Below are 26,660 nucleotides of genomic sequence, written 5' to 3'. Positions count from 1 at the left end.
GGTCTTCTAGTTTTGCCTTAATCCTTTCATTGGTATCTTCTCATTATAGGAGTAATCCCTCTGTCAAAATTCTGTCTACTCACAGGACAAGATCACAGTTTAAATCTCAGTTTACATCTCAGTTTGGGAAGGTCTCATTTGAACATGTTTTTAGCCTGAGGAGTCATCAGACCAAATCAGGCCCTGGGAATGGTTTCTGGGTGGTGTTGGTCTCTGCGGGCTAGCTGACTGCTCTGACCTACCCCAAGGTCAAGTTGGTTTTCTTTGACTGTGCTGCTGTGCTGTAGGGACAAACACCAGCAATCCCAACTTACTTGCATTTTATGTTGTTACTAATATTGGTATGAATGCTAGCAGGAAGATATTTTGTCAAAAAATGGCTGCTTATGATTTGAGTTTTAAAAAGCAAAATTGTAGGAGAAGTTGTGATGCTTAAAGAAGATAAATATTTTATTGCAGTTATAAGAATGTACTCCTGTCTATATTTTGCAGACTTACGTGTTAATTGATAGTTCATAGAATGAGCCATCCTACTACATATTGCAGCCCTATGGTATTTAGCAAATAATTTCTTTCTTCCAGACATCTTGAAAGTTGTGAAAGATGCTTTTATTGTCACTGTACATGCTCATTGACTCATACCATGTGTGTACATCTATAAACATAATATAGTTCAACTCTCTTTTTTGAAAATTATACAACCTACTTATTTTCCTCTTTGTTTAGTGCTGGTGAGCTAATTGGCTGCAGGTTGCAAACTTGTCTGCTTTTGTAGCAGTGTTTTGTGTTTATAAGACCTTTTAGAAAGTGCTGTTTAACTGAGAGCTTTTGAGCTGTGTGAAAGCAGAGCAGAACTGTATCTGCTGGTTAAGTGTCTTCTCTATTTTAACAGCTCCACAAAAATCCTTCTCCACTGTTGCAGGAAAACATGTATTTACTGCATAAGCAGGTTTTGTCCACCTTTCAGAAACTGCTGCGTGTATTTTCGCTGTTGAATTTGTTTAAGTGTATCATGTTGGGTCCATATAAAACATATGAAAATAGAAAACAAAACCAAAAACTACCTGGCATGATATTGTCTTTATCAAGTGCTGGACAAAAAGGTCCATTTTCTTTTTTCTTAAGAACCTTTATATAATAAAAGCTATTTGGATTATTTTTTCTCTGCAATTAATACTGTCTCAGATATTCAACAGATATTTCTTAAGTTCACTCGCAGTCTTGCATTTTCAAAATAAACAAAAAAGCCACCTGGAATATCAAGTTGTTGTGATCACTGAATAAATAGGTAGGATAAGAGATAATATGACACAGCCTTAAATAAGTAGAGGTACATTAAGTTCTGTTTGGATCACTTTAAAAGTTTTTCTATTCATTTGTTTCAGTTTTATTTCCTTGCCTAGTCAATTGATTATCAGATTCTTGTTAATTTTCCAGATGAAACATATTAATTAAATATGTGTGAAAAATGACTGAACAGCTGAACTGATCAAGTCTGTCAGAAGTTCCTTGGAGGGAGCTACTAAAGCTCTTAATCCTAACATGCTCTTAGCAAAGCCTTTAACATCATGCCTTGCATACCCAAACAATCCTCTGCTTGCTTTCCGTAATGTTAACATTGGTTTGTGACATGATGAAGTATACAGAGTGACTTCTTCAGATGGTTTCAGGCCATAAAAGCTTTAAGGCAGGAGATAAAACTATGGTCTTCTCTTGTTACAAAGTATTTTGACGCTTAAACTGCCATTCCCAAAAATTATAGGATATTTTTAATAGTTATGGGGGATAGTTTTTACACCTTTTTGATAATTCTGTTGGGGTTGTGCTTTGGGCTTTGAAGGGCACAATTAATATTCAGTGCAGGCCTTTAGTTGGAAAAAAGGTGAAATTTTAAAAAACAATTATCAGCTCCCTTTTTGTTTCAGTTGATGATTGCTTGGACTACATTGAAGTTAAAGAACATCCAGTAAACTGTTGTTTCTTTTGCTGTGTAAAGTTGAATTAATTCAGAAGATCAGAAGTGTAGTTCAGTAAAAGTAAAGTGACACTTATTAAATTGTTGCTAAAGTCAAATGAGATCTTTTTATCAAGGTTTCTGTGTTTTGGCATGTTTATTGCCTTCTGCAAAACAGAATTGCCTTGAGTAAAATGAGCCAGTGGCCTGAAGAAAGTTCCAAACTTTCCATTGTATTTTAATCAAATAATGTTATCTATTTCTGATCTTAGTGGTTACTCATATTTCTTTAGTATGTGTCTGCTATTGGTCACATATTTGTTTATGCTTACGTGACACTGGTATCAGGACTTATTATTATATTACTGTCATTATATTATGGTAAACTCAACCTGGTCCTTGGTTGCTAATCAAAAACAAGACAATACACCAGATGCTTAACAAAAATAGCTTTCTTTTCCTTTCTAAGGCAACACAGTTACTCCACACTGCCTGAACACTATGGTGTATTTTACATATGTACACACAAATTTGATGACTTTATGTCAGACAAATTCAACGAATTAGTACTTCTGTATTTGAATTTTCATCTTTAAGTGATTATTACCACAGTGAAGTGGCAAAAGCGATAAAGATGCATCACCAGGACTAGGGAAGATATTTTCCTTTTTCTACTTTATTGTTAGTAGGAAGTTTGATTTGCCTTGGGTTTTGCTATTTATACATCAGTATTACACACGGAAACCAAAGTGATTTCTGCTAATGCATTTCTGTCAGCAGGCTGTCTTTTGCATCATTCTTTGTTAATTTGGAATCTTCCTTTTGTTAACGCTCAATATCAAGAGGAAAGAAAAGGGGCCTTGCTACTAAGCTTTAGCACTTCACTGAGTTTGGTGTGGGCAATCTGTATGACTTCTGCTGGGGCACCTTGTGTCTCTACAGACAGAAATGTTAATAGTTTCTTCCTTTTACAACTTTGTTCTCATTGTTCAAGTTTGCAATCTGTCCATGTGCTTATACAGAGGTCCTCATTATGAATGGCATTCAATAGAAAACTTCAGAAGATGTTTATAAAAGTGAATAATATTTAGCTCAAACAGATGGAGACTACTGACTTTCTTCTTTCACTGTTCAAAACCCTGATAATCTGAGATTTTTTTTTCCAAGGAGCTTAAGTGAAAAGAGACACAAACATCTTGAGCTGTCACTGGCTTTGTGTCTTGATGGATGTGACGATAAAACCATCACTGGTGAGAACAGGTTAGCGAGAGGAAGGATGTCCCCAGTGTGCCCAACATGAGCATGAGAACAGTGACCCTCGGAAGGATAGTGTTTCACAATGTGCTAGACTGAACAGTTTCAGTAATTGTCTCAAGTGCTTGTGGTTTCTAAGAACCATTATCTTGTGTAAAAAAATTTATGTGTGTAGAAATATTAATATTTGGAGGAAACATAAAATGTTGGTTTTGCTGTGAATTGAAAAGGTTCGTTTTTAATTTCACTAATAATTTCATTATTAGCACTGTGCAGATGGTCTGGGGATGTTTTATAGGTACTTTACAAGGCAAGGTAAAGTCAGTGAACATAATTTCTCATAGTTACCTTTTGTTCAGGAGAAATTAAGTAAACTGGAGGAGGCAATACAATATCTTGGACTTATTTAAACTACCAATCTTTTTGCTTAACAAAAAACTATTTGTTTAAAGTGGGTTTAATTCAACACCAATAATGTGAGCAACTTGTTCTGAGAAATGGATAACTTTTGCAGCAATATGAAACTACTGTGATGAGAATATTGTCTGATGAGTGGTCTTTAAAGTGTGATATAAAAAGCAAACAGAGAAGAAGAAGAATACATTTAAGAGCAATGTTTAGGATCAGTGTGAATGGAGGAACACTAGAGAGGTTGATTTGGTAATAGCTGGACTTTGGACTAGGGTTTATTTGGGTAGAAGTGAAGAAAGTTTTCTGTAGAGCTGTGTAACAAACAACCAAGCAGTTACTGATGTCTCCCTCGATGGGGGAAAGAAGGAAAGGAATTGAAGATGAAACTGAGATTGAATCCAGGGGTTTGTGACTCTGAGGGAACAGGAAAAGGAGGAATATGGATCAAGATGATAAACAACCACTTTTGTTAATTGGTACACGCTCTGTTGCCTTCATTCCCAGCAGTTAAGAATATGGCTGTTGAGTTCAGCTTTAACGCTAAGTTTAAATTGGCAGGGAGATCTCAGGATAAAATCTCTGCAGAAATAGGCGGAGATGAATGTTTGAGGTTATAGATCCCTAATTCCTGGAAGTGGGATTGTATCATGGTCCACTGAGTTGTAGAGGCAACTTAGGGAAGATGAGTTACCTATGAAGAAGTGAAAAAGAAAAAACCTGAAAGAAAAAGAAAAGAGAGAAGAAATCCACCAAAAAGGTCAAAGGAAATTTAAAAAGAGATTGGAGCTTTGGAAAGTAAAGATTTGAAAGCATCCTAATTGTGAGATTAACTGCAAAAGGAAAACATACAAATAAACTGAGGGGAAAATAAAAAATAAAGGGTTTTAGTGTTTTCCTTTTCTCAGTTTAACAGAAAACAGATAAATTTAATGATCTGAGCAAAACATAATGTAACATAGAAAGCAACTGAAGCATAATAAAAACTCCTTCAATAATTACTATTTTTAGAAAGATATTAGGAAACATAAAGGTTCTGTTTTGTCAGACATTTTACTTCATAGTTCAAATATTGACATCTCAGGGTCTTTTATACTTTTTTTATTTACACAGAGAAAACTACATGCTAAAAAATTATTTATAGAATGACTCTAGATTTAAGTTACTGCATTTAGGTAATGTACAAAGAAACCATATAGATGAAGATTCTGGAATAAGTTATTAGCCGTTCACTAGGTAGTTTTCTTATTTTCTCCACATAAAAATGTAGATCAGTAAGGAAATATATGTGATGTAAATATATATTTGTCATATACTTTCCCAAAAGTTGTAAACTTGGCATTATATTCTTCAGATTGGCTTTCTTGTCCAATAATTCTTTAATTAAATTGAGCTCTTTTTTATTTAAAGCTGTCTTTTGGGGAGATATTGCCTTAGATGATGAAGACTTAAAAATCTTTCAAATTGACAGGACGATTGACCTTACGCAGCACTCCAACGAAAGACTTGGCCATAACACAGGTATGCTATTTCAAACTTGTTTTAATTTATTTTTCCTGTTAGTTAATTCTGAAGACAGTTCTGTGTTTTAAATGTGGAAAGTCAGTATAATGTCTTGGATAACTTGAGTTTACACTTTAAAAAGTTATTAAACAAAAGTTATAGATTCACATTAGGGAAAAGAGAAGCAAAATATTTAATTTTATTCAAGCATTTCTGTTTAAAAATGTCTTGTTGAGTTGAGGAACAGAAACTTGTAGGAAGATTAGAGTCTACTCTGCAGGTGGTCATGTGGGAAAGGAAATTGTACAAAGCTTTGATTTCATCACTGAAAGTTCCTGATAGCAGAGCCCAGACACACTATGGAGAACATATGTGGTATCCTGGAGGCAAAATTGGAAGCCTAGCATTGCAACCTCTCCTTTTGCTTTTTTTTTTTACTGTTTCATCCAGTTCTGTACCCAGACCTAGAGGAAATGCTAGAATGTGTTCATCATCCTTGCTAGACATGCAAAAAAACTAAAAAACCTTCTATTTGACATTTTAATAATATTTCTATGCTATTGTTAACACACAATGCATTAGCACCAGAAGCTGCAATCTGATTAACAGAGGCAGCTGGGTATTCAGACAGATAGATAAAGAGATTTTTTTTTTTATGTGTAAATGTCTGTTTTCAAGAGAGCAAACATAATCCATGCCTAAATGGATGTCTGTCTAATGTCTAAAAATATTTATGCTTTCAGGCTGTGATTAGTAAATTGACAACTGAGAATTTGTGAACTTTCAGGTTATGATACAAAAAAAGCCAACTTACTGAGAAAAAGTCTGGAAAAAATGTTATTAAAAAATGTAAAAATTTATTACTGAAATTTGTTTTCTGATAAGCATGTTTTATGTATGCCTGAACTGAGCTACCATAAATTATTCCTGATATGTGGAAAAAAATTTTTAGACCAAAGAATCAATTTTGAATTTAAGCTTTCAATATTGATATACTTAAAAAATATTTTTATTCATTCTAGGTAGATATTGTGATTAGAGTATTTTTATGACAACTTCAAAATGTATCTCCTTTACATCTACTTGTTTTTCCAAAACAGGAAAACTTTTGATCATCTAGATCTGGACTAGATGTTAAAATGCTAATGGAATTAGTGATCTCTCTGCTCTCCTCTCCTCCAACCAAATAGTTTTAATTGCTTTTGAAGATATCTCAGGCACCAGTTTTGTTGAAAAAATGCAGAACAACTTCGGTCATTTCCCCTTAAATTGGGCCCAGTCAAGTGATTTCTTTGGCTTGCTGACTCCCACTTCTTTTTGCTTTTCTACTTTTGAACTGCAAAATTGTTATTATTTTTTAATTTCCACACAAATATACAAATTTCTAAGCATTTAAAAATTATATTAAATTTTCTAATACTTATTTTTTTCCTTTTTTACCTGTTTTGTGACATACACATTGTGTTTTCTTGTGGATGGTATCCTATTCAGGATATTGAATCACCCCGTTAAGTATTGCTAATGCATTTGCATCAGTTGTTTCTACCTTTATTGCACAACAAGAGTCGATGCAATTGTGATGATCAGTGGGACTAAACTTTAGAGAACAAACTCTCATAAGTTAATGACTTCGTAACTGCTCTCAGTGAACCTTCAACATTCTTGATCTTTCCAAAAAGAGCATTAGAGAAATCAATTTTACACTTCACATATGTAATTTATTTTTCCAAATTTACAAGATTCTTAATGTGTAATCTAGGAATCGTGTGCTCATCTCTCCTAATTCCAAAAGAGTAAAATTCTAACTAGCTCATTAGCATTGGGTAGCAACTGGAAAAGGAATAAAAGCAATCCTAGGTATCTGTAATCTAGAATACAAAATTCAGTCTTTGTTACAGACACAATGGCAATGAATTGTAAGCTTGATTTCTGAGCAATTTCTATTGTAGATTTTCACAGACTAAAGGTGATATCAGGTAGAAGGATTAGATACTTGGTTGTAAACCATCACGAGGAAGTGGTGGAGTCACAGTTGTTATTGCAACTCTAATTAAAATCCTGAGGCTCACAGGCTGTGATTCACATTGTATGACTGCTCCTTTTCGTGAGGATTATCTGCCTGGATTTGCAGGGTCAGATAAATTGTGAGCTTCTTGGAGTATGGCTCAGTCATTTCATTTTTCATTTTGTACAAGCAAAATGCATAATCACCGTAAACAGAAAAGAAGAGTAAAGCTGATAACATTTATGTCTATAGTTTTATAAGTCCAAACTGCCAAAAGTATCCTCCTTATCCTGCCTGAATTATGAGAAGATGCAGCAAATTAGAATTAAAACTTTTTTAGTCTACATGGCTTGGCAAGGTTGCACGTGAGACAGCTTAGTTAAGTGAGAGACTTTTTCTTTGGGTTTTCACTAAATGAAATACACAGACTGCAATAAGACAGAAGAGTATTTTGGGGTTATTTTCCCCCTAAAAACATAGTATAACACTTTAGTAACTAATGGATTCTTTAGGCGTTTTTTATTTGCCAGTTGATGCTTATAATGATTTTTTAAAATATTTATTTGGAATGCTTGGCTATAAGCCTTATAAAATAAGATGAATGTGAACATGAGAGACAATTACATTAATGATGATCCTTGTTCTATCCTTCGCACTTTATGTTATAGTTACCCTGTAACTTGTTGGAAAGGAATGTGTTGATCTATTACCTCATCTATTTAAAATGTTTTTAAAAATTTGGAAAATTTTTCCCAAGAGAGCCAGCAGCTATGTGACAGTGCAATGCAAATAATTAGGCACATTGTTATTCACTGAGCAGCCACACACTCACTTGCCTTATAGGGAATTTTCTCATCTGTAATATGAATTCAAGTTGCTGCTTAAAAATATTTTCTGCATAGATATTAAAATTTCTTATAGAAAGTTGGGAAATGCCTTTTTAGTGGTGCTGGAGGTTTCAGTGGTCTGGTTTTTTGTATATTTTTACCTTTTCAGTTGTTAAAGTATTTTAGAAACTCTCTTGTCCTATAACAAGTATTGACTTGTAAAATACAGCTTGCTGCAAACCTCTAAAATCACAAAACTTTCAGAACAATTCTGCATTATTTAATTGACTCGTGTAGTGTAGTCAGTGTTATTGCTTCTGCCTTACTGGTGTTTGAAAAGCCACTTGTAGCTGCAAAAGGTTTATGTGTGAAGGGAGGATGTAGCAGACTCAGATTCAGTAAACACAGAAATATGTTTTATTTCTGTAAATGGCGTGGTAAATGTTAAAATAAACTACTTCCTATCTTAGGCTTTCATTGGCTGCTGTAATTACACAGACGTATATGTGTATATACCTGCCAGGTCTTACTGCAGTATACACCAGCATGTGATGTTTCAAGGCCTTAAAATTGCATTGGCATCTCTATTTGCATGCTAGCAAAGAAAAACAAATATTTCATGGCAAAATCAACCATATTAAGTTTTGCTGGGTTGGTTTGTTTGTTTGTTTTCTGATGGAACTTTGACTGTTTGCTTTTTTTCCTTCCCCTCCCTTGAAATGAGAAAATTATGGAATGCATTCAGGAAATTTCTTTGAGAGTAACCCTTTTAGCTGTCAATCAATATGGCTCTGAGGATGTCAAGGTCAGCAGGAAGAAAAAAAGCTCCAAATAATAATTAGATGATGTAATTGTCATGACTTGCCTGAATAACAAAGACATGTTGGCTTACATTCATGGAATGCATATTAGAAAAATTTTCAGCTAATCATGTATTTTTATCACATTGTCAAGAGTACTTGAGATGTTTTAATGGAAATTATCGAAGAATATGAAGCTTCCTTTAGGATGCCTCTCTAGGCTGATATGGTTGCTGTGTGTGTAAAATTCCACAGTTTTAACTTTTGGAAATTCCTTTCTTTTTTTTTTTTCTTTTCTTTTTAAAGGTGGCTTTGGAGAGCATGGAATGTCAAAAAAACGCGGTGCCCTCTATCAGCTTATAGAGAGGATAAGAAGATTTGGCTCTGGTATTTTCACTGTTTAAATTAGCAAGTTGCCTGATGTGATAGTGTATCATGAACATTAATTATGATAGTACTTTAACACTTTAAAACCTTTCTGTATTACTATTGGCATAAACAAATTAAAAAATTATTAGTGCAAGAATAGTAATGAAGAAATTAACTATTTAGAGTTCTTCTTCCAACATGAAATCTGAAAGCTAAAGCACATAGTTTTAAATGTTATGTTAAAAATTGCTTAACTTTGTTTTATGACTGTGTTCACAGTTATGGGCTTAACTAATGTCAATACAGTGTCTTTTCACTGCAAGTAAACTATGCTGCAAAGCTGCTAATTTAGTTTGTTTCCTACTTTTTTCTGGCTCCAGGTGGGGCACTCTGATGATTCATACTGTAAAGCATTTGTGGTGTGTTGTGCTGAACAAGCATATTTTTATATTAATCATACTCTTGTCAGTATGAATGTAGTTAAATTGAGCAGCACATAGAAGTGGAATCTCCCCTAACTCTGGCTGAGTTTACACTCTATATTTGATGCAAGAAGACATCACTTTAATGTTGTGTGAAACCTCACTTCAAAAAGGAAATTATGTGCAACTCCATTGTAATTGCACCATGTTGTGTTACTCAGAGCACGGTAACTGCCTTTGCAGAGATGCTTTGATATACAATCTTCATTCTTTAAACAAGAATTAAAATTTTAATATTGCATAAATTCTTGTCATCTTTTGGGTGCAGTTTGGAATAAATTTCTTGCTTAGACCTCTAAAGAGCACAGATAAAAGTAATTTGGAATAGTAAAACATCTAAGTAAGTATGTGATGAGGTTCAGTACTGACTGCATACTAAGTGTAAAAATAGTTTTCCGTAAAGTCTGCCTATACTGTAGACACTTTGTGTGTAATTTCTTGTGTAATTCTCATTTACACACTCATTTAATTACAAAGATTAGTCATTTGCTTTACCTATATATTTGGTTGGGGTTTTTTTTAAACCCTGGAATTTTCTGTATAATTCCTGGTACAATTCCAGTTACATGTTGGCTGTCACAAAGGCAGACTTTTCTTCCCAAGTATCAGAGCTTCCTCCCTGCCTTGTGCTGTAGCTTCTTCCTGGTCTTCCTATTGCTGCTCTCTCAGCCTTGGGGCTGTGCCGACATTCCTTACCATGACTCTGCCCTGGAATCCTCCCCGATTCTGACATGGTCATTAACACTCAAGTGCAGCTGGTACCACAGGGGATTCTCTCCGAGGGAAAATGTAATCTTCCACCAGGAATAAGAAAAAAGGCTTCAACTGCACTGAGTAGGATTTGTTAACCACTTTTTGAGGGATCCATTTTGATCAACTGGCCAGATCTCCAAACCAACTTAAAAATTGCTCAGAAACACCTGTTATGGTGTCCAAATCCTTGTCTAACTACCTTTTTGCTTTCCTGTTCTCGCAGTAGGTTTCAGCTGATTTAGAAAGATTTGCCTGTAATGGGATGAATCGTGGTAGTATCCCTGAAAATGGTAGACAATTTTTTCTCTTGTAAAGAAATTCCAGCCATAAGTAAAACCTACCCGTGGTGTTCCAAATGTCAGTGTATGAAAAATGTATGATTTCTTACTGCCCAGTGCTTTAAAGATGGTCATTGTACTTGCTTTTTCCAGATCATACAATAAAAATGAAAGGGAGAGTGAATGTCTTGATTAGTTTGAGTCTGTCCAAACTCTGACGTTCTTTGCTGGAAAAATCCTCATTTATTTAAAAAAAACAGACCAAAACAAAAGCCAGAGGAAATTAAATGCAAAAAACACCACCACAACCACAGGGAGTGTGATTTCTTAAATATTTTTATAAAATGAGAAAATTTAGTTGCACTTATGCAATGTACATTCCAGTTGATAAACATATGTGTAAGATTGTTACTCTAGATACAGTCCAAAAAAATAAAGATTCAGACTTCATGTCTTTCTCAGAAAACTGTGTAATAATAGACTGTCATGTAACACCCATGTCCTGCTTTGAAAGGGTATAAAGAAATCTGAGTTTGACCTGTTAGAAAAGAATTTTCATGTGTGTGTGATCTCATTCAGTGTTTTAATTATCACTGCAGGTTTTGAGCAAAATAATACATCTAAAGGAAGAACTACTGTAAAATTCTCAGGGAAAAATGAGAAAAACCGATTTCCCAGAGCTGCTACATCACGAACAGAAAGAATATGGCCAGGTGGTGTCATTCCATATGTAATAGGAGGAAATTTCACTGGTAAGCTTTGTGCTTTGCATGAAAAGAGGAAAGATAATTTTTTAAAAATTTTTTTCCTTTTTTTTTTTTTTAAATTTTTAGAAGTGAAGTCATACTATGGAAGTCAGAAGAAGGGTTTCTGTTGGAACAGGCCTGAAGTACATCTGTTTTGAAAATATTAGTCATACTTAATTGTTTGCAAAGGCAAGCTACATAATAAAAAATGTATAGCAACATTTTAGAGAGGGAAAGCTCTGTTTCTTTACCTAATATTTCTTGTTGCACATTTGTTTCCATGAGCCTAAGTAATCGAATGTCAAGGAATTTTTTTTTAATGCAGTATATTTAGCACAATAATATCTTCAGTTTAACCAGTGTGACATATTCTTCTAAACCGATTTCACTTAACAAACTGACTCAAATGTGTTTTGTCATTCCTTAATTTGGTTTTCAGTTGGGTACACACAGACACTGTATATGACAGAAATAAAGACTGGATGCCCTACATATAAAATTCTCATCAGAAAACTATAGAAAAAGTTAAAACATTTGTTATCCTTGGAAAAGGTAAACAGGTCAATATCAATGTGGATGTAAGAGATAATTTAAAACAAAAATGGAGCAAGGAAAGCAAAGAGATAAGGGAAAATATATGAAACAGCATCTTCCCTGTATATGATAATACAGAGAACAAAAAGAAACATGCAAATGCTCACACATTTTATGTCATTCCTTTCAAACTGACAGCTACAGTCAGGCTTTCAGTTTGGGTATTTACATAGTACTGTGCCAAATGTGACCTTTGCATTAGGATTAGTCTTCTGAAATAACTGTAGGAAACTAAATGAAAGCACCATATTAAAGATTTTGCCTTTTTCATCATAAAAGATAAATTCTAAAGCTTAGAAAAAATATCTTATAGATAAAAGAAAAGGGCAAGATGGGATGGAGTAACCTTTATTTTTTATTTTTTGTTTTTTAGAATCTGATGTGATTTGAACTTGTTCTTTTTATAAAGTTTCAGGTTTTGTCTGTAAATTTTAAAAAGGTTAGATTTTTTGTTTGTTTAATTATATTATGCTTTAACCTGCAAGGAGAATGTATTTCTGCTAGCCTATTCTTGCCAGATAATACTCTTTGTAGATTTTCAGCTCAGAAGAAATACAGATATATTCTCACATGTTGCCTCTATGTCAGTAAGCTTTGTCTTTTGTCACACAATGAAATTACATTGCTCTGCTCTCTGAAGTTTTGTTTTTTGCTGAGAGTTGGCCGGGATGATTCTGCATCTAGGGGATAGTTCTGACCTTTTCTGAATGTATTTCTCATTTTAAAATCAAATATCTAGGTGTGTTTTTACCAAATTCTGAATTTCCCACTTTTGGTGGATCATTTGTTTTCTGAGAGATTTTGATGCAAACAAGGGGAGACTGGTACCTGTTCACGACAGCCTTATTTTAATCAAATGTTTTTACCAGTATGCCTATTGGCATGGCTTAGATTTAGCTGGTGTCCAGAGTTGAAGGCTGTAGGATTTTTTAAAATTTTTTTGTTTCTACTAGATGGATAGCTATGATGTAAAGTTCATCAGTGTTGCTTGTTATTTTACTTTCTGGTTTTTTGGGCTTTTTTCCTCCCCCAGTGTGGTTCACTTGATAGTTTCATCTGGGAAATTGCTTAGTGAATGTTGTGCTGATGGAGGCACATAAGCAACGCTGTATTTATTCTGCTGTCTTCCTCTGGTGTAAAGATCACAGTCGTGATCTTTATGGCAGGATTTATATTTACTGGGGTGTGTCAGGCAGCGTGAGCCCCCTTGCAGGCACATCTGTTACAATGAGCTGACGGCCTGAGTATCCCTTTAGCTGGAATCTTGCCATACATGGGACTACTGGGACACACAGGGCCTTGTGATTCACTGACTACTTCCAGGCCCATATTCCTAGTACTGGTTGTGAGAGGGAAGGTACAGCTGGGAGGCTGCCGTGGTTTCACCTGCTGCCCTTGCCGTTGCAGGCACGCAGCGCGCCATGTTCAAGCAGGCCATGCGGCACTGGGAGAAGTACACCTGCGTCACCTTCATCGAGCGCAGCGACGAGGAGAGCTACATTGTCTTCACCTACAGGCCCTGTGGGTAAGTGTGCACCTGTGGGAACACACAGTCCTGCTCTCAGCCTCTGGCTCACGGCCACGTCTGTCAGCTTGGTACCCATAAGGGAATATAAACTTCACAGGAAAATCAATAATTAATGCATTTCAATGATGCACGTGTTCTGCCTGGCTTTTAAGTTCATTGGAACAGGTATGTGTGGTAACTTTGTAAAGTTGCACCTCTATGGTCTATTTCTAGACAATTTTATCTTAATATATACACCTATAGATATGACTTATTTCTTGCTTTCTGTCATGTTTCCAATATTCATATGTGTTGTTCTAAAGGTATTTCAGGTTTATTATTTGTTTATTCTTAGCTTTCTCAATGTCACATATTTACTGCTGAATTAAATATGGACATCTACCCCACATCCCTTTTCCAGCTAAATTGTTGTTTGTTGTAATTTTCACTCTCATATTGCTAGACTATCCTTGCCCAGATTTGTTTAATCACCAAATTATGGCCATTTTGTAGATTCCTTTCTCTGGGTCACTAATGTGTAAAAGTGAACAGAACAGTTTTTATTACTCAGGAGTGCAGCTTTCCATTAATCACCATGTTCCATCTTCAGATATTACTGCTCAAAAATGCCTCTGACAGCTATACTTGCTATTTATTCTGCTCAGAATTCTTAATTTTATATGGCGCTTAGTGCACTTTCTGAGTGCACTGTGTTCATTTCCCAAGAAGAGCGCATACTGCCTTACGGAAATTCTGTACTTCTGACAGTCACCTCCTGTTTGAGTTGTAGGCTCTGCAGTGAGCAGCTCTCTGTCTTACTGACTTCCTGATCATTGAGCCCTTTGCATGTCAACTTTTGAATCATAATAGGATAGGGTAGTGAAAAAAATTTTTGGGACCTCCTTGTGTTGTAGGAATGATCCTGGATGTATTTCATTTATAGTCTCTAAAATTACATGTAAAATTATCTGTTTGAAACACCCATTGTATTTTTCTTGAGGTACAGGACAGCATGAAAAATTTACTCCTAGGCTACTTTTGAAAGTATAAAAAAAGCATTGCCTTGGCCCCTCAAAGTCTCTGAGCCTCAGATCCTTGCAGCAGGGGAGCTTGTTCTGTCATGTTCTTGTGCCACTGTAGGTTTGCTGAAAACTCCCCTCAGAAACAGTGCCAAATTAAATGGACTTTTGTTCTGACCCAGCATGGGCATTATTTTAGTAAACGGCATCCCTGAGATAGGATTCACCCATTATGTAAGATTCAGGGATACTGACACACAGTTGGAAGAAAAATGGAAAGCAGAGAATAATCATGATGGTTCCCTTGCACTCAAAGAGGCAGAAAGCCATTTAAATGGAGTAGTGTGAAAAGTGTGTTTTCAGGCACTTTAGAAATAGATCTATGGGGGTATCTGTCAAATGTAAATACTACAACTTCAAAATACCCAAGGCCAAATGACAAAAAAAATCTCTCAGCCAAAGAACTCTTCCTTAGGCTGCTTGATGTTTCATGAGATCAAATCACTTCAGGAGAAGGCAGGATTATAACCAGCTTTAACTAGAAGGTTGGAATATCAGTATCCACCCCCAAAGTCTAGATTGCTCTTTTTCATTAATGTTCCTTAATTGAAGGGTACTATGCAAAATAGAGATAATTTACCAGAGCTGTAACAAGTTTAAAGTAAAACCAAAGAAGAGAGTGGCTATGAAAAGTCCATCATTGATGAAATAAAGCCAGGCCAAACAGAAGGAACAGCTGAATGATTTTTCTGGGGGCCCACAAGTCATTTCAGGAAGACCCAGATAAATAGGGACACGCATTCTCTGGTGAGCAGGAACTGTGCACTACCCACCAGCATCCAGTGCTGACGCAGGATTTTCCACGGAAAGAGCCCAGACTGAAGTGACACCAAACCAACTGCAAGCACTCTCTGCTGCATGGCCAGTCGCATTGAAACTGATCTTCAGCTCTTTCCCATGGCACCCTGCTGTGTTGGTTTGTTAGCACATTGTGTCAGTATTGTTTGTACTACCATGGCAGCTAACGTTCACAGATGGCGGAGACTTTATTGTACTTAGCACTGTTGAAATTAAAAGCTCAATGATAAACCCTGCCCCAAAGAGCACACAGTCAAAACATAACACATTAACTGAAACAAAGTAGGTAGTCATATATGTGGAAATTCAGGTGGTAGTATCTACAAAAGTCTCATATGACAGCATTAGCACGCTAGCAAGTGAAGTGTTACTGAGCCTTTGTAAACAATAAGGATATTTTGGAGTGTAATGCATCACATCTTGAAACAGTTCATGGGAAGATCATCCCAGAAGAGCAGTGATTAAAAAAGCATATTTGAAATATAGCAGCTGGTTATAAGAGATACATGACTTTCTTAAAGTTGAGAGGTTCCATATCAGCAAGGAACAAGAGATAAGTTTTGATTATCATAGACCCATAGGACTGCAAAGGATCTCAGAAAGATGTCTAATGTATTCTTAAGACAGAAACAGTTATTCCTATATCATTTCTGATATATGTTTATCTAACTTGGTTCTAAAAACCTGCAGAAATGAATATTTCACAGCCTTCTAGGAATTGTATTGCTCAGCATCCTCAATATAAGAATTGTAGGAAGTTTGGGCAGCATTTTTTTGGCATAGCTAAACAAGGTATTTTTTACTGCAATTAAAGGACGTTAATTTTTTTCCTTATGGTCATAGAAAAGAAATTCCTTTTACTTTTAGAAGAAATCAATTGTATAGTTTGATACTGTTGTTAAATATTCTATATTAATGTTAATGTTAAATGTTCTATATTCTTGTGGGCTAGAAAACAATTCATTTAATCTTTCCTGGTAAATAATGTTTTCTAGGCCTTTAATCACACTGCTCTTTGAGATTCTTTTCAGCTAGTCCACATCATTCTTGAAATTGATAGCCCCAAATCTAGGGCATATTTGTCCACATAAGTTGTCAGTTCTGCTGAGCCAGTGCAAGAGATCATTCATGTAATTTGTAGCCTCTCCTTCCTCTTAGGTACCTAAGCTCAGTGCCTCCCTGTTTCTCATCAGCTGCCGTGTTCAGCACACGGTTGGTTGGGACGTCATTCCAAAAAAGAGCCAGAGGTCTTTCCACAACACAGACACCCCATCATTGGTTCCAGTCTTTACCAGGTTTTGCACATCTTAAGATGTCAAGAAATTCCATATTTCCCTTTCCAGATCTCTTGTATAATTTTCTAAAGGTGCTTGTCTTCACGGTATTTAGCAGTGTCTTCTATGAGTGCAAGCTTAAAAAGTGTTTTCTCTGTCTAACTTCATGTAATACTCCAACCAGCTTTATATCCCCCTTGATATCAGCTTCTCTAGTTTGCTTACAGAGTTCAGAAAAAAGTCAAAAGCTTTATGGCCACATCCCTTTTTGCCATGAGATTAATTAAATCTGCTGAAGTTGCAAGCTACAATTATTTTCCATCATGTCTGGTTTATTTAACCTGAGTTTGAGAAAAGTTAATTATTAAAATATGGTTTAATAATATAGCTGAATCACTAACTCACTACTTTGAAATTTTCTAATTAGTGATAGCCTTTTATATCCATAAACTGCAGATATGAAAATAAGAATATAGTATTAAGATACTAGTGTTTGTGATTCTACTATCAAGCAGTGTACACTAGCATTAATACCAATTACAGCAAGTATTTATGCATCTAGTTGATTAAGGCAAAAAAAACTCGGTAACAGACTCAAAACACTCTTTGCTCACTACTGCTTCTCTGTCCTTGTGTTTCTGCTTATCAAAGTGGAAGGGCCCAAAGACTCGGTCAGGGCACTTTTCTGCATGCAAAGCCAAAAAAGGGATATTGGGATGGCATCTAGTCACTATGTGTTAATAAATATTATTGAGTACAAGATCAAGCTTCTTTTTATGTAGTAGAACAAAAAAGAAAGGAGCATTTATATTCTTCTAGTAACTCAGTATGCCTTTGATCTTGGTTTGTTCTCCATTAGAAGACTTATACAATTTTTATGATAAAATTCAGATGACTTATTGCAATTGAAGTTTAAGTATTTGACAGTTTAAGTATTTGACAGATCCATTTGAGATACAGGAAAATAAAATCTCTTTCATATGCTTCTCCAAACATTGTAGAGTGAACAGATGAATATTTTAACTTCTTTGAACTTGCCAGTGTGTTAAAAAGGCATTGCAGGCAAGTTCTTAAAGTTGGTGAAACAGGTAAATTCATTGCCTAAGGTGCACTTTTGTAGCATGCCTCAGCTAAAGAACATGTTATAAAAGGTGCTCAATCACTCTTAGAAAATGAGAAGAAAGTAGAGTTGTGCTAAATAGTCTGTGCATGGGGGAGGGCTGACTCACGCTCTCTGGAGTTAAATAACCCTGGCAGCTGGCACAGCTTCCCTGCTGGCTGTGCTGTGGCTCCTGTGTGCAGGAGGGGTGTGATCAAGGCACAGGCTGGCACAGTCTAGAGCATGGTGTGCTGACACAAACGGTGAGGGTGGTTTATATAAATACACTGGGATAGGCAGCTGTTAGCTGGGGAATGCTGGTTGTAGTATTGGGGTGGGCATCTCCACTGATCAGATAAAGATGCAGGAGACACTTCTGCTATCACAAGTCCTCTTGGGGCAGTGAATCAGGATATTTAGTAACCATGATTGTGTATTGATTCCTGAGAAAAGGCAAATTCATCAAGCCAGTATCTTCTTTGTATAGGTGGAGTTATATCTGATTGAAAGAGGTGTTTTCACCAAGAAGAACACTCTGCTTCCTGAGTGAGAATTTGTTTGGAAATTTTGTGAACCTCTTTTTCTTGCTTTGTGTAACATAAAGGTGATCATACACAATCCTAGTATGCTTCTGAAATTCATTCTCACCTTCATACAGTCAGTGCCATGACAAGCTGATGTTGTGGTCTATGATTTTTATATTGTCACGTTTTCAAGGGTGCAGATTTTTTAAAAAAGGACAACATTGACTCTACCTGAGTCTCTCTTCCTTTGTATCAAGAGTATTTTTGATGGTAGTTGTGAAGTAGTATTACTTTAAAGATTGAGCTTATTGTTCCATTCATTTCACTTTCTCTATGTCATTTGTTTCTCATTGCTCACTGTCATTGATCAGCTAGACTGATTAAATGGAATTAGAGATTCATAAATAGTTACTGTCTCCAAATGCTGTCTGGTGCAATAAAGATTAAAGAGATGAGCTTTAAAACCTGCCAGTTGATTCAATTTAAGGGGTGTGACAAGTGCTCATACAGCACAGAGATCTTGGTTTTTTTTTGTCAAACACTCCTGGGATCAAACCCATAATATTACAAATTAATGTACTTCATAGACTTTTTAAATTTTAGTTTTCCTTATTCTTTGTCTCAGCGCAATTGTTGAAGTAAATTGTTGTAGCGTAATTGGATGTATCTGGTGTGCTTGACAAGACATTCAACCTAGCAAATCCTAATGACCCTCTGTAAGTGTGAACTGCTGCTGTTATTTTAAGACTTGGTGTTAGTTCTGTTTTCCTTGGCGTGTAAAGAAACACTAAATAAATGTCTTTATATTTTCTAGGGAGTACTTGAAATCTGTCAAGTAACCAGTGTCAAGTAACCAAGCAACCCTCTGGCTGCTTACTTTTTAGGAGCAGGTTAGCATTAAAAAAATAATTCCCAATATGCTGGGGTTTAGATGCACAGCTTTAGACTACCTAGAGGAATATTATGTAAAAGATTGCAATTAACTTTTTTCTTCTAAAAAAAGCCTTCTTTAAGATCTGTCAGGTGAGGTGGCCTAAGTAATTTAAAACATTTGAGAATGCTCAATCCTTCTTTTTCATTATTATAAGAGTAAAATGTTAAATTATTTTGTCAGACACCTAAAAATCTATCTGATTTATGGAATACCACTAAAAGCTTTCAGAGGTGATCTAAAACACAGTCTTAAAATGTTAGACCCTCATTTGGTCCAAAAGAAGTAAGAAGGACAGGAAGAGAAACTATAGTTAAAATCCTATTTTATTATTTTGCCCTTGTTATCAATAGTGTCAATAAAGATAAAGCAGGTACTAATTATAATAATTTATTTTTCAGTTTTTCCTTTATATCTGTTCATCTCCAAAATATCACTGTGAAAAAACTATATTCAATATATAGAGAAATTTTCTGGTCTCCAAATGTATCTTTTCTAGCTGAAGCATATAATGTATATGAAGTCAATAAAATAGGCACATTAAAACTATTGAAAATGTGTTAAATAGTCTATGATTTTAGGTCTCAATAACCTATTGATTTGTTTTAAGCCATAAATAATCATTAATGTTCTTTAGTTCTGCATTACAATTTTTCTCAGTAGAGTTTCCACATAGTGGGCAACATGAAGGCTCTGCAGAAGTGTTTAAACTGTATTAAACAAAAGGATTCTTTCTGCCATTTGACAATTATATGTCCGTATCCTGTCTTTGTTCTCATCAATCCCTTGCTCTGCCATCATGTGTTGTATTAAGATCATGAAGATTTTTAACTACAAATTAAATTCCAAGACTTATGTATTTAAATGTATTGACTCTTCAAGGTGATTTGCAGGATTATAGGTGAATGGAAAACTAAGTAGGTTAAAATTGGTTGCATGGTTGGGTTTGAAGTGTTGTGGTAAATAGATTGGACTCAAGCTGTGACTGAAAGTGCAGTATCATGGGCTTATCCTGTGACCTGGCATTATTAACATTACTGTCTGTGACCCACAAAGACATGGTGGTGCATGCTGCCATCAGAGCATTGCTTTTTATTATTTTGCTGAAAACAAGTTTCTGTGTCATTCTATAGGATGACTGAATAGACCGTCATGACAGTGAGAATTCTGTTGATCAAAGCTGACATCTTCTAAGACATTGAATAATATCAAAAAATGCCCCACTCGTGTGTATTTTGAATAATCAGCTGTTCTTGTAGAAGATCTAGAGTTTGTGAAACATCTGAAATTACATTGTACATTTAACTGTTGAATCTTTTTATAGTATTTTGTTAAGTTTTAACTGAATTTGCTATGTGGTTTGTAGACATATGTGAGAAAACGTTCATCTGTGTTTGTATTTCAATTACAGGTGCTGTTCTTATGTGGGTCGAAGGGGAAATGGTCCTCAGGCTATATCTATTGGCAAGAACTGTGATAAATTTGGCATAGTTGTCCATGAGTTGGGTCATGTGATAGGTTTTTGGCATGAACATACACGACCAGACCGTGATGACCATGTCAGCATCATTAGAGAGAACATCCAGCCTGGTGAGATATTCTGACAATAATTTTGGAAAGCAAAGCTCACGTGTTTGTTTTTGATGTTTCCTTCACCTGCTCAACTCCATTGGAACTGAGTGCTGAATAGCTGAAATAGCAGTTATACCTGCTATTCTTCTTCCCTTGACTGATCTCAAATTGATTGACAAATAAAATACTGAAATTATAGAATAATATTTTCCAAAAGTCTGGACAAGTAGCAGGCCATTAATATAGAGGGCTAGAAGAAGCAAAATAACAATCATGCTCAAAAACTTTGAAAGAAGCCACTGCTCTTAAGGCTCTTTACGAGTCCTATTTCTGTTCTTGAGGAAGGGCATTTCTCTTGTAGGCTTTAGTGAATGATAAGTAGAAATATGTCTGCAGCTGCTCAAGTGGCTTTGACCTGGGAGGGTAAGGTGAAGAACTTTCAATCTATGGCAGACAGGCACAGATCCTGCAGTTTACATTCTGTTCACCTCACTCTCTACAGAGCATGCAGCTTCAGTCAGTGACCTTGGTGTTGGTGAGATAAAGCATCTGAGGAACTTGAGAACTTAAAACTGTGACTGTCAGCTCTTTGCCACCCTAGCTGTTTGTGCCCTTGCTTGTGTTGGGTAGGCAAGATGGGAGGGAAGTAGGCTTGGAGTAGCTTAGAGTATTTGTTTGTTTCTTTAGAAAATATTTTAAAATATTTGAGATATGATGAGTTTTTGCCACTTCATCTAGGACTTGGAAGGAGATTGGCAGCTGATACATGCTCCCTTAAGTGTCTAAAGTTCTGAAATGTCATGCATGTTTGAGCCTTCTTTCTTGTCTCACTGTATTATTGACTTGTGCAGATGCCATAAGAGCTCCTCTCCTTTTCTTTTACTATGATGAGAAAATCAGCTGGAGTGCCATCCTCAGCAACATGCTCTCTCTTTCAGTTGTTTCTCTGGTTTCTGACTGAAACTACTTCTTGTGGTGTGGCATGTGCTTGAGGATCACTAAATGGGATCAGGAAGCCATGGCCACTGACACATTTGGTTTTTGTTATATTATGCAGCTTATGTTGGTTAAAAGGTTGATGTCACTGCAGGGTCTTTTTGCAAGACTCCAGTGGGAATATGAACTGGAGTAAGGAGTGCTTTGTATTGCTGATGTACTGATTAGGTCAAAGAACTTAGGGTATGGAATTATGAACTAAGTATAATTCCTTTTCTCCTGTTAATTTGCAACAGCTGGATCTTGAAAATGTGACTTTGTAGTGTCTGCATTACATGAAGCCTCACAGAGAAAGCTTCAGACTTTGCTGAAGCCGAGTCTCCAGTAGTTTAGTGCTGGATTTAGTATCCAGTTAGGCTGTTAGTATCCAGTCTAATGAGTGAGGAGGGTTCTTCTGGAGTCTTTGCTGTCAAAATGATTTCTTTTAGGAATTAAGAACCAAACCAGAAATTAGTATGGACTGTACATGAAGCACATCATGATGTGTGGGGCCTTAATGTGTTAGTTGCATGAAACTAGTCTTTCTAAATCCAAATATACAAATTTGATGTGTGTTTCAGAAGATGTCTGCCCTATCAGTTAAGGGGGAATAGTAAAGTTGCACACTTCCTCCCAAACTGCAAAGATTTATGAATGTCAGTGAGTAATTAGGTTAGGATCTTTGTTGGTTTTCTTTTCGTGTTTGGTTTTTATCTTTAGAGAAAAAGATATTAAAGAATCTATAATTATCAATCATTTGTAGGTCAGGAATACAACTTTTTGAAGATGGAGCCTGGAGAGGTGAACTCCCTGGGGGAACCATATGACTTTGACAGCATCATGCACTATGCCAGGAACACCTTCTCAAGGTTGGAGTCTCAGGTTATACCTTTTGGCTTTTAATTCTCTTCCTGTCTGCGAATGCTAAGAACTATGCTTTTTGAAGTATTTTTAAATCCCTTAAAATGTCCCTTGCGACATAATATTCCTACAGCAGTCAAAGCACAGCTTGTTTATTTTAAGTCAAAATAATTTAATTATATTTGAAAATGCGTTTCTTTTCTGTTCAGTTTCAAAGCAGCCTTTTGATCTTGCCTAAGTTCTTTAGATTTTCAGACAAGATAAACTGGAAACATCATTTTATATGATACTCACTTTCTTTTTGTGTCCACAAAAATTTGAATTCAGAAAAATCAAATGAGTGAAATGACTAGGAATGTTATGTGTAACGTGATCTGTTTTCTAAAAGAAAAATACATCTCCTTTGATGCATGGAGTTTCATAACCATGGATTATGCAGGTAGAGCACAGGTTATTTGGACATCTACCACGCAAGCCACAGCCTTTGTTAAGGACTGCAGTCAAGCATTTATAACAGAGGCTGCAGCCTCCTCTCTATTTGTTTGACAGTATTTTTACTGTCATAAAAACCTTATAGTAAAGACTTCTGCTGGTTTTGCTCTGTCCTGTTGCAGGCTGATCCTTTCTCAGCTCCTTAGGGACTCAGTGGGGTTCTCTCTGAAAGGGTGCAGGGCTGTGGGGAGCTGTACAGTGAGCTGGACCCATAGGTTAGCCCTTCCCTAGAGAAGAAGTGAAAGAGGCATTTATCCAGTCTCCTATTGCATTTCATCAGCTAATTATTCTCTAAAGGTACCAGGGTAATGTAAAATTAAAAGAAACCTCCCAAAAACACCCAAGAAAAAGTTGTAGTTTGGAAGGATATATTCTTGGGTGGTTTTTTTTTTTTGTTGGTTTGGTCTGGGTAGGGTTTGTTTTTTTGGTTTTGTTTTTTTTCTTTTCTTGTGTGTATGGGTCTTTTTTGTTGCTTTTTGGGTTTTTTTTGTTTTTTTTAAAATATTTTTCAAATTCATGCATTTTAAGGTAAAAATACTGGACAATCTGACACTTTGAAGTAAACTGAGGGCCACTAAAACCTCACCAGCCTCTGCAAATTTGTTTGGCTTGTTCTCTCGATATAAATTCTATTATTATATAAAAATCCAGCCAAAGGCCCTATTACTGAGCATACACATAATTCACCCCTGCAAGAGCATGGGAATGAGCCACATGAGGTAGCTATTAGTCACATTGCTTAATCCAGTTACACATACCATTACCTTAAGGATGAGATTATAAGAACCTGTATAAAATAGAGTAATTGAACAAGACAGAACCCCCCTGAGTCCTAGGTCAACGACAACATCAAGGTAATTTGATTTGTTGGCCCTGATTTCACCACTTTCCAAGCTGGCAAAAACTGATAGTGCCGTGAATAGGCATGCCCTGCCCCAAGGTACAAGGGCTTGTTACTTCATACTGTCTAAAAATAGCCAGCAAAGCCCTGAGGTTGGGTATTGATTTGCACTAATTCATCCTGCAAGCATGAGTGATGCCCAGTGAGGCATATTGCCAGCTGTTTGTTAGACTTTGCTCACCCAGATAAGTAGTAGGAATCACAAATCATCCTAAAGTTCTTGTCGTGCACGATGATTTTTTTCATGCTGTATTTAAACTTACAGTATGTTCCTTTTTTAAAGTGCTAAGACATTCAAGAGAGGATTGTTTTCAAAGTTTTTGAATGTATGAAAAGCACCAGTTTGATGTTGTGCTGAAATTGAGTGGAAAATAGAATTATAATTTACAGAAGCAATCGTTTTCTAAAGAGTAATGTGCCTTTGTTCTAGAAAATTATTCATGCTGTATGTAGTTTATTTCAATGTTTAGAGTAACATCCTGAGATTATTCTGTCTTTACAAAATTTCTAGTGATGGCTCAAAAAATCTAACTGGATAAAGAGAGCAATATGTACTTGCAATACTCAAAATGGTTCATCAATTTTAATTTAAAAACCAGTATGGGTTTATAAATTGTATTCCTAACTACAAGGATCCTTACCATTTGTTAATTTTTGCATCCATGTTATGTCTGAAGGTACTGGTTTTGCTTTTCAATAAAACCCCTACCGGTATACAGGTGATTATAAATAATTCAATAAAAGAGACTATAGAAACATATTCTTCCGTTAACTGCTGTTTTACAGGATTTGAAGGATTTAAAATTCTGCAATGTGGTAATAGAATGTAGTTTTATATCTTAGTCTATTAAAATTTATTTGAGAATAGCAAAATGTTTTAGATAATATTTAAAATCTGGGAAATTTTGAATAAATTGCACATTTGGAACAAGTGTTTTTCTCTGTGATGTCTTGTCATTTAAGGTTAATGTCACTGAAATCACATATGGTAAGTTGATATATTTTATTGCAAGGCAAGTAAAGGCTGGCAAGTAAGCATGTCTGTTTTGAAAGTGTCAGCAGTTAGAGTGGAGTTAAATGTCTTACAACACTTGACAGAATCATGATTGGCAAATGTCTTTGATTTTACCTGTTCTCACATGTAAGTCAGACTGTAGGATTTCTTATAAAAACTTTATTAAAAATAGGAACTTTGTGATTAAGAATTTTGTGCTAGAGATTAACTTATGTATTTTAATGAAATTTTAGATCTTTTTTGCCAATATAGCAATAGCTTAATGGCAGTGTCTTTTCCATGTAAAGTCTTAATAGTAGTTAGAGATCTTCTTCCTCTTTTTTTAGCAGAAATATGATATGTTAATTGATGTACCGAGAGAAGATTCTTTTTTGGTAACTTTACATAAAGTTTGCCAACCTGAGAAATTTTATGGTACATTGTCTGCATTTAATGTTCTGTATATTATCCTCTTATTTATGCCAAATGTAAAAACCAGATTTACAATCAGGTATACATTCATGGAACTCAGACAGTTTTATGAGAGAAACCTGATAGGGTTTTTTGGGGTCTATTTTTATTTTTATTTTTTTTAGGGGCATGTTTCTGGATACCATTCTCCCTTCCCGTGATGACAATGGTATACGACCTGCCATTGGCCAGCGTACCCGTCTAAGTAAAGGAGATATTGCACAGGCAAGAAAGCTGTATAGATGTCCAGGTATTGCACCACAAACAAACAAAAACCACATACTAGCAACTGTTTGACTTGTTGTTCAAGAGCAATGTTAAACCTTTTGAGTCAGCTGCTCAGTATTCTCTTTCAATGTTGGCAACTGACATAGGCTGCTGAGGAATCGAATCATAAAAAACCCCTTATGGATAAGGTCACTGGAATGCAAAGTACCTAAGGACAGATGAACTGTATGAAATGACATGACATTTCAATCTGCTTTTCTTAGCTGTTCAACAACTAGAAAAATATGTTTAATATCACTTCTGATTTGCATACTGGGTGGAGTCCTTTATTTGAATTCAAGCTGAGTGCAGAAGGAGCAAAATGAATTGCTGTGCTTGGCTGTGAATCCATTATATTTTTTTTAAAATGTGTCAATGAAAGAAGCGAGGACAACCGAATTGTAAACTCTTGTGTGGATGAGATGGTTAGATCTTTCTACAAAATTTCTATAGTTTTAACAGATACATCTAAAATTTAAATATCTTCTGCCTAATTCTGTCATCCTATAATTGGAATGCATATTAATTTTTAATCTCAAAATAATGTGGTTGAGTCGCTATCTGTCTCAGAGACATCAGTGGCAAGCCTGGAGTAACCCAGAATCAATGCTATGGTTCGCGTTGTTCTCTAGCGCTCTTTCTTCACTAAGCGCTGCCAGAATGGTGGAGATCTCAAATGAAAAGTTTTTAATCTCATTGCTCTAGTTACTGCTGTTACCACGGTTAACCTTTGGTGCCAACCAAAGAAGTTCAGAAGTGCCTTCTCTCAGTCAGAATTTACCAGTAAGATCCTTGTGGGAGGCCGGACGTCCCAGCTCTGAGCCACGTAGGCTTACAGTCATACTGCTCCTCATGGGAGCGAATGACATCTCAGGAGCTGTTTCAACTTAGATACATTGCCACTTTTAACCAACCGATCAACACAAAAGGATTAAAGAAAGC

General features: G+C 35.7%; 1 protein-coding gene across 6 annotated transcripts in view; it reads left to right on the top strand.

The window, feature by feature from the left end:
• The window catches only part of TLL1 (tolloid like 1), a 124,887-nt gene that overhangs the window by 50,413 nt on the left and 47,814 nt on the right, over positions 1–26,660 (top strand). For 3 of the 6 annotated variants that reach the window (XM_064710706.1, XM_064710705.1, XM_064710707.1), the window contains exons 2-8: positions 5,088–5,137; positions 9,058–9,138; positions 11,233–11,385; positions 13,381–13,498; positions 20,597–20,775; positions 22,496–22,601; positions 25,577–25,701. In XM_064710706.1, coding sequence (XP_064566776.1) covers positions 9,078–9,138; positions 11,233–11,385; positions 13,381–13,498; positions 20,597–20,775; positions 22,496–22,601; positions 25,577–25,701 — 742 coding nt within the window. In that variant the 5' untranslated portion in view covers positions 5,088–5,137; positions 9,058–9,077. Of the gene's footprint in view, positions 1–5,026; positions 5,138–9,057; positions 9,139–11,232; positions 11,386–13,380; positions 13,499–19,084; positions 19,145–20,596; positions 20,776–22,495; positions 22,615–25,576; positions 25,702–26,660 lie in introns of those variants that run through there. The other 3 variants (XM_064710704.1, XM_064710708.1, XM_064710709.1) reach the window with 2 other exon arrangements.

Source organism: Zonotrichia leucophrys, chromosome 4 (assembly GCF_028769735.1).
Source record: "Zonotrichia leucophrys gambelii isolate GWCS_2022_RI chromosome 4, RI_Zleu_2.0, whole genome shotgun sequence".
NCBI classification, from domain to species: Eukaryota; Metazoa; Chordata; class Aves; order Passeriformes; family Passerellidae; genus Zonotrichia; species Zonotrichia leucophrys.
This window is presented reverse-complemented; position numbering and strand designations above follow the sequence as displayed.